Here is a 13354-nt window from a genome sequence, read left to right as displayed (position 1 = left end):
GAATGCAAATGCGTCTCCGCACAACACGGCAGACACCGCGGCCGTGTGTCTAATCTGTGCTGCGCGAGCAGAATGACCCTGAGCTCTGAGCACGTTTGCAGAATTGGCATCCGTCCTCGTAAACAGGACCGGGGAGGATGTTCCAAGCCTGGTGACTAATCGTGGTTTTCTACCCGAGGCTCCTAACACAGCCGTATCCCTGAGGACAAGCAATCTAGACGGTGTTGCAATAGAGAAGTTGCAGACCCCAGGGAATGCGTGTTGTAAAGAAGGGGCAGAGGGAGTGTTGTTCTGAGGTGTGGGAAAAAGCAGAGGGAGTTGGTGGCGCAGAATTGGAGAGGCTTCGTTTGGAGTCTGGATCTCAGTTCTGAGTCTCCTCAGGACTTAAGAAAATATCCCTATGGTTCAGATTATGTAAGTTAGCACGGGGAATATGCTTTTAGCAATTACTTCAACATTCAGAAAACAGAATGTAAATAATCCACATGTCAATATGACACAGAATATGAGACAAGGATTATTCAGAAAAAACCCTGTTATATTTTATATTAAAACCCGTATATTAATAGCAAATTATAGAAATATAATCAAGCACTTTAGCTGGGCTATCTCATTTCTTCTCAGATAGGTCCCTGAGCTGGGCAGGAAACAATCTGATCTTTCATTTTATTAAAATGGCCACTAAAAATTAATCAGTGGCAAAAAAGAGAGGTCCATGTAATTTGTGCTTTGAGCCTGGGAAAGGAACAGAGGTTGTGGCACTTCTATTCCTGTACTTTCTTGGGCAAGGATCTCCTAATCTATCACTTCAGAGGAAGATATTGATGTTGTAAATATCGTAATTACTGTGTGTACTGTATATCACACAGAATTAGAGATTCAAAAGTATAAAATAACCATTTCAGCAATATTGTCTGATCTCATTTTATAATAGGTTATTAACTTCTGTGCTAAATCTATACATAGAGATAGAGCAATTTTAGTTCAGCAGTATTTGTAAACGAACAGGAAAATGCTGTTAGACTTTATTTTTGTCACTTCCAAGGAGGGAGGCTCGAGATTCTTCAATGCTGATATAAACATAATCCTTTTCCCCAGCTGTGGTTTTGGGCATTTAGGTGCACTGTTTAGTAAAGTCAAACATAAGGTTTTTGGGTTTTTTTTTTTTTTTTAATCCTGCTAACTTTAAAACCTATAGACTTTTAGCAAATGGCTTCTGAAAGCCTGACTTCTGAAAGAACTCTTCGGTTTTAAGACTAAATACTATTTCAGCAAAGCCTCCTAATACGTAAGTTTGCTGGGTGTCAGACAGCTTGGTGTTTTAAGTTGCTGCGAGCTCACAGATGTTAGTAATGTTCACCTGGGACCTGACCAGCCTCTCAGCGTCATAGGATCCTTCTCTGTTTAGACCAAGTCTCAGGCTACGTTGAAGAGAGAAGGCTGGGCAGCAACAGGCTTCCCGTTAGAGCATTATATGTGTTTTTTATCTTCCGCCAGGCAGAGTTTGAACTGCAAGTCTGATAATTTGATGTAAACCGACAGTGACGATAGAAATGGCTCCTTCTGAGATTATTTAAGAGAAAGTGCAGGGTATAGACATTCATCAATGAAACAGTAAAAGGAAGGGTTTTTATTTCTATGTTTGCTTTTTAAAATAAGAATAGAGTAAATGGCACAATAGATTATATAAACAAGGACTTCCGTGACAGGCTGTCAAAGTTGAAGTCATATATTTCACATGGGTGAGTGGACGCCACACTCTGTCACCTATGGGGTGGGGGTGGGGAGCCGATTGGAGTCTGGTCAATACAATGCGGCCCCCAGAGTTGGGCCCGGGGCGAAGCCACCACTGCGTGGCAGGGCCTGGTGATCCAGCAGCCACTTCTGCTGGGACGCGGCAGGCAGGGCTGGCACTGCCGCCATCTGGGGTGTGGCGACGTTTCAGCCCGGTCTGATCAGTACACACTTGGGCGGGTGCGTGGGACGGACGGTGCGGTCGGCTCTGGTGACTGAATGCAGGTCTGAGGCGTGAGGGGAACCAGTGATCCAAAAGCTGGATTTACTGCAGCCTCGCAACTGTTGAAAATTAAACTGCATGTGCTGCAAGTTAGGGGTTACAAGGGTTTCTCATTATAGGAGGCTATTTTTTTTTTTCCGGGGGCTGGAATCTTTGGTGCATTACTGAGGGACTTACTTGATTGTAGACTTGGACCAAATAATTTTCTTGATAAGTTGGCCATAAATCCTCAGTGAAATGAGCTTGGTGTTCTCGGCATATCTGTTGGCTTTTTGATCATTTTTATGGCTTTCCTTTTGCTGGTGAAATTATCCTTATATGCTCCTGAAGCTCCCGTGACATGGATTAAGTCAGCACAAACCAACAGACCTTCATTACTCTGGCAACTGGTTTTGATTTGGGGGAGTAAACGTGACGACCCAGGGTAGGTTGCCTTTGCCGGAGGGATATGTGATAAGCCACCAGGATGTCAGAGATTCGGCACCTTTTTTCTGCATAATGTGGGAATGAATTAACAGCAGCTTCCAGCCAGCTGAAGAAAGTGGGGGAGAGGGAAACCTCAGTGAGAGAACAGCCACCGCGTGGTTCCAGGTTAAGCATGGTGACGCCAGCGGATCGTACAGGTCGTCACCACCGTTTGACTCTGTGCTGGGCTCTGGCGGGTTCAGAGCCGGGCGGGTGAGGAACCAACGTGTGAAATGATCCGTATCTCAGTGTCTGGGGAGAGATGAGCCCATCAGTGGGATTTATCGAGCAGGAAAACGTGGAGCAGAGAGGAGTCAGCAAGGCCTGGACCAGCCAGGGAAGGGCTCACGGAGGAAGCAGGACCTGCACATTTGGGGGTTGGAGGAACGAGTTCCAATATACAAATTATTTTTTAAAATGTTATTTTTCCAACTTTTTTTCTTTTTATAAAAAAGTGCAAGCCTAAAGAGAATCAGAAGAAAAGATAAAATGAGCACATGTATGTCCTTCACCCAGATTCACCACCTTTTAACAGCATTTTGCTACCTTTGCTTTATCACTATCTGTATACGTGGGGGTTTTTTGTTTTTTGCTAAATTGTTAGAAAGGAGGTTGCAGACAACATAACAATTTACCATTAAATATTTCAGCAAGTGTCTCCTAACAGAGGTCTTCCTTCTGCAACCACCACGCTTGCTTTGCATTCCAGAAATGCAGCATCCCGTGTGCTGTATCTGTATTGAGTCCTCCACTTGGCCTAACAATGTCCTCTATAGATTATTTTTTTTTTGATCCAGGATAGAATCAGTTGCATTTCGTAGTCAGTTGCGTGCCTTTTTAGTGTCTTATTTAACCTCAGTCTCCTGCCTTTTTAATTTGTTTGCCACTGAAGATCCTCTTGCTTTTGAAATTATAAAATCAATTGGCATATTTATCCATCACCTTCCAGAATCTATGTAGTGCAGCAGAGACGGATGTGAAGGAACTCGAATCCCTTCCTGCGTGACAGAACGCAGGCCAGTGGAGGACCCTTGGCACATACGTAGAAAGGGAACTAGATGAAGCCGCTGCATTTTGAGTAACTGGTGTGGGTCACGCGGGCTGGGAGAGGCCCGTCAGTGAGGACACGTGACGTTGCTCGCGCAGGTCTGGCCGTCTGCTTCCCGGGGGAGGGGACGTCTCAAGGCGGGGGGCCACGGGTTTCCATTCCCAGGTGGGTAAACAGCTGCTGGCAAGTGGGTGCCCCTCATATTCTACTCTCCGTGCGTGGCCGTCCCTAAGGACGTGCCCTCCGCAAAGCTTCCCTGGCAAGCGGGACGTGTCCCAGCACGCTGGGCCTGCTCCTCGTCCCCCTCACGGTGTTTGCTTCTGCCTAGAACACGCTTCCTTCCCTCGCACCCGGCAGCCTCCGCTGGGACACGTGAGGGCTGCCCCGAGGCACCCTCCCTCCTCCCTGTCCTTCCTTCCTGCTCACCTTCAGCATAACACTGCTAAATAGTGAATTTTTTTTTAAAAAAAGACAATGACTTTTGACTATGACTTTTAATTATGTATCTCCAGGACCTAATATGCGGTCGGATTGTTGAAGGCATTCCGGGAAATGTATTAAGTGAATGAATTTCACCACCATAAGCGTTCCGGGCTATACGGAACTCTTCCACTATGAAGAATTTAATAACGCGTTAAATGGAGCAATGAGCGTCACAAGTGTGTGAGTCAATGAGAATTGATCGGCCACTGTGTGCACAGCACTGCATTTCGTAGTATTGGAAAGTTCCAGAGGAAACGCACACCCCTTCCTTGCAGTCATGAGGGGCGGGTATTCGCCGTGGGCTGTAGCAGCGCATTCTCGGTGCCCTCCCACCACGCGGGCCTGGCCACGGCCCTTCCCAAAGCTGCCGGTGCCGGGGGGTGTCGTACAGGGGACTCGGGAGAGGAGAGTCGCACGGCCTCCCTGGGGGGCTTTGCAGGGTGCAGGGGAAGCCTGCGTAGTGTTCTGGAAAGAGGGGAGATAGGGTTGAACAAAGGGCGCGTTTCAGATGGAAGAGTGGCTTGGTGGGACCGAGGGTCCCTGTGTGACACGTGGCAGGTGGAGCCGCCTGGCTGGGACACGGGGTGCACCTGGCAGGAGCCTCACGAGGAAATGGGGACTCACTGATGAAGGGCACTGGCGTAGAAATCGGCAATTTGTGTTTGATAGGGTTGGGTTTGATGCTGCTGTTTTCCGTGGGCTTCCAAGTCAGATAAGTAAGGTCTTTTCTGGAGGGCGGGACGGAGGATGCAGATTCTGGGCGGACAGTGTCTAGAGGACAGTTCAGGGGCCCAGGGGAAGGACAGCTCTGACCGAGACCAGGGCTGTGACCCTGTGACCGGCGGGTGCAGAAGAGCCGAATGCGGGTGGGTCTGCGGGATGCTGAGTGACGAGGACCCGGAGGAATCGATGGAGAACCGTGTCGGCCGCCCATGGTGCTGCGGGATTCAGAGTCGTGAGTTGGCGGCCCCTGTTTCCTAACATGAAATACAGGCAGGAGGAGGAGAGACAGCTCGAGTGTCCACCAGCTTCTCTGGCACAGAAAAGGCCGAGATAACGTCTGGCCGTTCCCCTAACAAAGACGAAAAGAACAAGACACATGTGGAAAGCGATAGCTGCTGATGATTTTTTTTACCTTTATTTTTTAATCCTCATTAGCCCCTGGTTGTGTCGCCTGATGGTGTTTCCATCCTGGATATGAGGGGCAGGAAAAGGTAGAAACAGATTGTGATTAATTTCAAAAAAAAGGGATCCTCCTCGGCTGTCCTCACGCCCACTCGGCTCCCCGTCCTGTGGTCCCTGACCTGCCACATGCGTGTCTGCAGCCGCGCTCGAGACCACACGGAGCACACGCTTCCTTCCTCTGTCGGACACGTGCTGAGGTTTCTGTTAGGTAAAAACCCCGAGAGGAAGAAGTTCTGTGTTGATAAAGTCAGTAGCTTGCTCCGTGCTGCTAGACGAGCTCTTTCAGTTTTAAGTCCCTTCTGCAAGTGGCCCTGGTCACGCGTCCAGTGCTGGGACGAGGGAGACGAGCTGGACCCTAACGGAGCTTCCGCTACGGGGCGGGGGGGACATGTGAACCAGGTAGACGCCCCACGGTGCTATGCCCTTGGGAGAATTAAAGCTGATTGCAGTTACAAAGGACGGGCGAGGACGTCTCCCCAGGAAGGTGACAGGAAATAATCGCACCTATCTTGCTGGGTCATTAGGGGTAAAGTGGTTTCTGTGTGTGAAACATCCGGCAACCCCGACACCGGGTCAGACACGGGTAACTGTTACCTTTAAACAATGAATTTGCAATAATGAAATCTAGCTGAGTTTGGGCTGCCGGGATTTGGTTCTTGTATGAGACAGAGAGAGAGAATTGTTATTCCTTAGGCCTGTGTTCCAAGGAAAACAATGTCACTTACGCCACCTGCTTACAGAGAGAAAGATATAAAAGCAGTGTCTGCAAACTTCTAGCAGAATCTATACTTCTGCCTAAAATCTGGTGTCCTGAGTGGGAAACAGGCTGTGAACTCTCAGGGCGGGTGCCCGGCCCTGGCTCCTGGGGGCCCGGAGCCCAGACACGCAGGGACTCGGGCCACCGCATGTTCTAGCTGGCATGGTGCTCACACAGGGCACGTGCTCAGTAATTACCGAATGCAGGAATAAATGTGCCCCTTTATGACCAAGGTCACGGCGCATCTCAAATGTCAGTACAACTGAGCTCTTTCCCCAACGGAAATTGAGTTCTCTCCTACAAGACGCAACGTGCCAGGCTCAGGCTAACGTATGAGAGTCTGATCGTTTAAACTGAGGCTAGAATTCCAGATACACATCCCGATGTGAGGCCAGTTCGTGTCTCTCGTGTGTGTCCTGTGAGTCCACAGGAAATTTCTGTGTAGCTACTCCAGCTCTTCAGCAGGGCCCGGCGTGGAAACCGCATGGAAGGTGCCAGGACGGCCCCGGCTGTCACGAGGACCCCCCCCCCCCCAGCACAGCCATGAGGAACCGTAACTGCGCAGGGAGAGTGGAGGGACAGACGCCTGTCGGGTCCCCCTTTCCCAGGAGGGACTGCAGCCCTGCCCACGGCTGTCTCTCGGCCCGGGGCCGGAGCTCAGCGTGTCTCTGTTCTCTCTCTCGGGGGGGGGGGGGGGGGGGTGGGGGGGGGTTGTCCGTCTCTGGGGGCAGCAGGGCAGCGAGATGCAGACACAGGGCCGCGCAGGGGAGGGTGACATCCGGCAGGCGCTGTAGGGCCCTCCCGCCCCTGTGCCCTGTTGCCCGGAGGGGAGGGAGCGGTGGTCTCTGATGGCGTCATTTCTTCTCATTCCGTGCAAGGGGCGTCCGGCTGACGTGTACCCTGCTCTGCCACCTCCCACGTCCTCTCTTTGGGCTCTTTACTGCCGTGTCCCCCCATAACTGTGACATGGACAGTGTGTTTATGGGTGAGAACTGGCTGCTGGAGCAGTATTAATTTTAAAAACAGCTTTGGCACATATTCAATATTACTATGGAAACGGCTGTTTGTAGCAATTCACTGGTAGGACGTAGTTCAAGGACCGGGTCCGTGGGGGAGGCTGTGGCCGTCCGCCTCACGGAGGACCTGCTTGTCACAACAGAGATTCGCAGGAACTCTCTGAGTCCCAAACACAGACTGTTCCTCTCCCTTAAAACCAATCGGAGGACGAGCATTAAAGAGATGTCTTTATTTTGCTTTAGATAAGCAGATGGAAAATGTTCTCACTAGCACTTTGAAAACAACATATTTAAAGTGATTTTTCCACCCATCACTAATTCTCATAATCGTACATGATGGTCTTCCATGATGACATGTGTAACACGGAACACACACACACAGCTAGTTCCAGAAACTCGCCTGGTGAAGCCGGAACATAACCTGTAACCAACTGTCACATTCAAACATTGTGACTGCCCATTTTAAACTGTCCACACACATTTCCACATGACCGACACACACACAGCTGGATTCCAGGCAGGACGTGAGCTGATTGACCCCGACACAGAGTTCTCCAGGAGCCATTTTTTCACCCTAAATACGGCCACTGTTTTAACCACAAACATTCTTCCACTGATTTTATAAAATTTGGCCACGAGACAAAGAAGGACCTAAAGGGTGACGGCAACAGCATCAGTTCTTGAATTTTCTCACTTTAAGTCGAAGCTCTGATGTTTCAGCTCCGTTCACTTGGAAATGCAAGGTACAGTTTTCCAAGAAATCCCGCAACGCTTCACGTTTTTCCAGGGCTGCTTGTGATGTGTGTTTTCACATCTTTCCAAGTGCTGGCGTCAGCTTTAAATACTGTGGCAGGCAGATCCTGAGGCTGAAGACAGAGTTGTCTCGTTTCTTTTTTCTTTCCAGACAAGCTAACTCGTTTTGTGTTTTCAAAATCGGATGAGTTGTTCAGCAGTCAGTAACGAGGGGACGGGAGATTCCGATGGGCCCAGACTCGCACCCGTCTGCCGGTGCCCTCGGCTCCATGGAGAGGGTGACGGGAAGCCTCGTCCCTCCCAAGGGCAGCTCTGGAAGACGACATTTCTCGAGAGCGGGCTGTGGGTGGCAGGAGTCCTGAACTCCAGGCAGGACCAAGAAAACAACCAGGGGAGGGTTTCTAACAAGAGCAAAGCACGAACCCAGGTCTCATTCTGAGCTTGTGTGCAGGGAGGGTCCCTTTGTACACTGACGGCCACAGTCCTCAGAGCAGTTCTGAGACACCAGTTACTGGCCCCATTTTGCAGATGGGAATACAATGTCTGTACACTAACTATGCTAAACAGGGGGCGAAACTGGACTCAAACTTGTTTGTCTGTTCAGCAAGAACATGCTGTTTCCAGTCCCCCCGTCAGAAGAAGCAGTGTGCAATTTCTTTTCTGGGATTTAAAAAATAAAAGGCACTAAGGTATGGTTCTAGCATATTCTGGCATGCACTAGTCAGGTGAGAAGGTTCAAAATAAGTTTTGACAGTGTCCCCTCAGAATGCCATGGCATGACCTCGCTTGGGTCCCATATAGCCAGACCCAATCGATGCTTCAGAATGAAACTTTTGGGGGGAAAAACTGAGACACCTATTTATTCTGCAGACGTAGAGTTCAAAGTAATCACAGTTTAAATTAAGCATATATAAAATATGCATCTAAAAAAGATGTGACCATAAGTGACTACAGATTATATCATCTTTTTTTAGCAAAATAATTTCACATGATATTTGTAATTAATTTGGGGGGTATCTTTTCAGGAAAAGGTTATTCAAACGCTCAGTGTTAGAAGCACACCCCCCAGGCTGCCCTGAAATCTCATCGCACCTGGAGGCGGCCACCGTCAGCTCATGTGTCACAACAGTGTCAATTATCAAAAGATCCAGCCCAGTCTGTATATTTTAAGCATAATTGAAGAATAGCAGAGCAAAAAAATCCTCCCAGCCGTGGGAATTCAAAAGCAAAGTGTCCTCAAGAGGCGATTTCAGCCCCAGCTCGTGTGGTTCCGTCTGGAGCTTAATGACTGTTTGACACAGTCAGGGGGACGGTTTCATCAAAAACTTTGTGTGGGCCGGGCGCGGTGGCTCACGCCTGTAGTCCTGGCACTCTGGGAGGCTGAGGAGGGAGGATCACTCGAGGTCAGGAGTTTGAGACCAGCCTGAGCAAGAGTGAGACCCTGGCTCTACTAAAAATAGAAAGAAATTATATGGACAGCTAAAAATATATATAGAAAAAATTAGCCGGGCATGGTGGCACATGCCTGTAGTCCCAGCTACTCGGGAGGCTGAGACAGGAGGATCGCTTAAGCCCAGGAGTTTGAGGTTGCTGTGAGCTAGGCTGACACCATGGCACTGTAGCCTAGGCAACAGAGTGAGACTCTGTCTCAAAAAAAAAAAAACAAAAAACAACTTTACGTGAGGCGGGAACTACGATATCAGGTTTGTGGGTTGGCTCCGTTGGTTGTACTGCAGGGTCCTGAGGGAATCCTAGCTCCTCCTTTATAAGTAAATAGAGTTAGGGATGGTGATAAACGGCATTTTAATGGCCACTAATATTTTTATGTGTGGAGAACTTACCAGAAGCTGCGCTTTGTGCATTTTGCATTCCTTGTGTTTCATTTAGTCCCGTCCTTTGAAGCAGATACGAACACTCAGTTTTATAGGTGAGCAGGATGAGTCTCTGAGAGGGAAAGTGACTTGCTAGTGTCCCAAGCCCCTGCCTCGAACCGAGCTCTTAACCTCTTCGCGCCCCAGCGGGGAGTGGCAGGCACGAGGCTGGGTCCTGACCTTGAACTTGCTCTTTCTTCTTTCTCCCCACGTTTCTGAGGACGGTGAAGCAGCTACAGGTGGAGAGTCTTGGTTCCGCCCAACTCACAAGACACGTGAAACCGCCCTCTGGTCCACCCAGAACTGCGGGACCCACGAGGACGCAGGACTGGCCCGGAGCCCCTCCTCCTCCCGGGTTGAAATGCGGCAGAGGAGGGTCTGCGTGGCTCAGCTTCCCCGCATGATCCGTCTCGGGCTGAATGGGAAGAGAAGGGCCCAGAAAAGTTCAGAAGAGCAGGCGATTTCTCTGGGTGGGTGGACGCTCCCCAGCAAACTCTGCCCGGAGAACAGCCATTGATTCACTTTCGAAGACGACACAATTTACGGGACAGATTAAGATTAAATCAACATCTAAGAACAAGGGTGCGTGTTATCCAAACGTCCCTAGATGACACTAACGGATTCTGTTGGTCGGATTCCATCTGCCCTTGTGTGTCCCAGACTTTTGACCTTTCAAGGCCAAGTCTATGGCTCTGTTCATTTTTCCCAGCCTAGAGTTGTTTTTATTGATAAAAGACATAATTACTCACAAAAGCACGACCACACAGTACAGATGGGAGCTTGTCCTCTAGTTGAAGTGAACTGTTGAGGTCTATGAGACTCTACATGCCTCCCTCCTACCTCTGCAGTAACCAGGGGATGAACAGTTGCCATGACCCAGAATTTTCCGTAGTAACGTGAGAGTGGAGAGCAGGTGGGTAGTGACTATTTCTAACTACCTAAGTAAGTTCCAAGTTCCTGAGTGTTTTCTAGGCACCTGAAACTAGCTTTTCCCTAACTGAACTTACGCTCTTCCTGCACAAACTGTTCCCCTCCGATGTCCCCAGTTCCAATTAATGGCACCCCAGTCCACCTGGTCATCTAATATGGTGTCATCTTTGCCTGTCCTCTGCTCCTCCCAACCCCACGCAGTCTGGCATCAGCGATGCCGACTCTGGCTCGGGAATCTCTCTCGGCCGTTCTCTCCCTTCCATTCTCGCTCCTGGGCTACGTTTAGACCCAGGTCATCTCCTATCATGACCAGTAAAACAAACTCCCCTCTTTCTTCCTCGAGTTTCTCCCGCATCTTCGCTCTCTCCCGTCCTCTGCGCTGATGCTAGATCTTGTGATGTGATGCTCCTGCTCTAACATCTTCAGTGGCTCCCACTGGCCATGGGACAGAGTCTGAATTTGAGTGCGGCATCCAAGTTTCTTGACAAGAGTCATCTCCTTTATGGTTTTATTTCTCACCAAGTCTTTCAATCCTTTCCCGATTCAAATATACACATTCATGGACAATGTCTTTGGTCACACTAGGTTTCTTACTGTTTCCCCAAATTCTAAAGACTTTATATCCTCTTGCCTTTTTTTTAAATTTCAAATTGTTTCATCCTCACAGAATTTCCTCCTTCGAATACCTGAATGTCCACTAGTCCTTTAAAGAACAATCCCATGCCTCATTCCGATCCCTGCTCCACCTCCACCCAATACAGTACACGTGTGACACACATTGTCGTTCCATGTCTTTACAGTGCGCTGCGATGCTTGTAGATGTGCATGTGTCTGTCTGTCTCCTCGTCTCCTGTCCCCAGAGCCTGAGCTCCAGATTCCAAAGTTTGGTTTATCTTTGTGGTGTTATTTCTTAGCTCAGTGAATGGCCAGTCAGTATCGCTGAGTGAATAAACAAACCGAGGAGCTACACTGAGCGAGGCTCGTAGTGAGCAGGTCCCAGACAACAGTGTAAAGACGTTACAGTATCGTGTTAGTCGTACAATGACTTAAACCAAGGCACAGGGACCAAAACGAGTAAGGGTAACAAAGATATTTAAACTCCCTGGGATGTTAAAAGGGGCAAAGATTTCATTTGCAAGAGCAGATTGGTTTGGTGACATGGGGACAGGTCACAGAGGAAGCTAAATGAGCAGGTGAAATCATTTGCTCCTGCTTTCACTCTGACAGAAACATTTCTTTGGGAAAAAAAAAAGGTTAAAAATCCAAATAGTGACTGCTTCCTATTATTAATATTTCTGTGCACCTCAGTCCTAGTTTCATGTTGCCCATTGCTGCACTGATAGGGTTCAGGTTTGCTAAAGTGCTTTGCAGACACATTGCATCAGCGCTAGGCAAACCCCTGTGTAAGGTGACACCCTGACAGCCGGAACCGGCCCCTCCCGCCGGGCTCCACCTGCAGCTGCCCGGTGCTCGGGGTCAGGATTAAGCTCACCCAATTGTCACATCGAATCCAAATCACAGTTATTACTATGGAAACCGCCATCGAGACCAGGGTGTCACAGTCCCTCCTCTGTCTCAGGATCTTTCCCACGAGACTCAACTAATTTAATTTGCTTCCTTTCCCCAAAAAGGCTGTAAAGCAACCATTTCTTCTGTCTCAAATGGGAGTTTTTGGCCAGGGAGGACAGAGACTGTGGCTAGCACAGTGCTGTAGACCTAGAACGATCTTGCAAGTAAATGTGCGGGTTCCTCTCTTGCCCTCGATGCCACACGCGTGATCTCGGGCACTCGGTGAACACGCTGAGTGAACACGGCAGATACTCATTTCATGCCATGTTTTCTGCATGTAGATCTTAGATGCCAGAAACATGATCATTTTCCATGATCTGGGAGTAGGTGATCGGACTCCCGTCAGTACCTTGGTCTTTCTGCAGCGCTGGGTGGTGCCTGCTCGCCCCGGTCGGTTTCACTCCAGGGCAGTTCCGTTGTCTCGAGCGTTTGTCCTTCTCTGCGATTCACGTCACCCTCGTTTCACCCCGCAGCTGGCGGCCGACCTGCTCTCGGGCGTCTTCACAGCCGTGGGCTCGGTGACCCTGGTCTTCCTGCTGCTGCTGCTGCTCCTGGCCGTGGCCGCCTCGGCCGCCTCCAGCAGGAGGGCCACGCAGGGAACCTACAGTCCCAGCCGGCAGGAGAGGGACGGCTCCCGCGTGGAGATGGGCAGCCTGACGCCGGCCCCTGCCGTGGAGAGGCTGATCTAGGGGCGCCCTGTCCCTGTGAGAAGGGGACCCGCACGCCGTGGACGGGGTGATCATTTTTACCTGGTTCCTGACACACCTGGAGATGTTTATCTGCAACGGGGATGACGCTGGCACTGTGGGGACGATTCCTGTGACCGCCTTAAAGACGTTCACGGTGGTTCAGTTGACATCACTGTCCTCGTACCACAGCCCACAAAACCGTGGCTTCCAGACAGCAATTGCGGCCTCATAATTAGCAAAAGCATCTTCCAGAGATGAGTGTCTCCTGGGAAAAGCTCCAGTGGTCACCTCAGCTCTTTGCTTTTGCACCCTGGAAACAGCCTTTTAGTTTGCATGTTAGCCGGCCATTGGTTTACAGAGAAAGTGCAGGGAAAAAATAAAAAACACGTGGTCAGAGGTTTAGTCGTATCCCTGCTGGGAGGCGTTGGCTTTTGTGGTTCGATCACGGATTCAGAGGAAGCCGTGGGAATGACTTGTGGTTTAGAAAATAATCCAATGGCAAAATATAAACTTTGAAGTGTGGTTGTTCTCCTTTTTGACTGTTTTTCTTTTTCTTTTTCTTTTTTTTTTT

General features: G+C 49.5%; 1 protein-coding gene across 1 annotated transcript in view; it reads left to right on the top strand.

The window, feature by feature from the left end:
• The window catches only part of CRB1 (crumbs cell polarity complex component 1), a 108942-nt gene extending 96059 nt beyond the window's left edge, over nt 1-12883 (top strand). The window contains exon 12 of the mRNA XM_069459322.1: nt 12568-12883. Within this exon, the coding sequence (XP_069315423.1) occupies nt 12568-12783 (216 nt within the window). The 3' untranslated portion in view covers nt 12784-12883. The remainder of the gene's footprint in view (nt 1-12567) is intronic.
• Nucleotides 12884-13354: the final 471 nt, after the last annotated feature.

The sequence above is a fragment of the Eulemur rufifrons genome, chromosome 27 (genome assembly GCF_041146395.1).
Source record: "Eulemur rufifrons isolate Redbay chromosome 27, OSU_ERuf_1, whole genome shotgun sequence".
Taxonomy (NCBI): Eukaryota; Metazoa; Chordata; class Mammalia; order Primates; family Lemuridae; genus Eulemur; species Eulemur rufifrons.
Note: the sequence above shows the minus strand (reverse complement) of the source record. Positions and strands in the feature narration are given on the sequence as shown.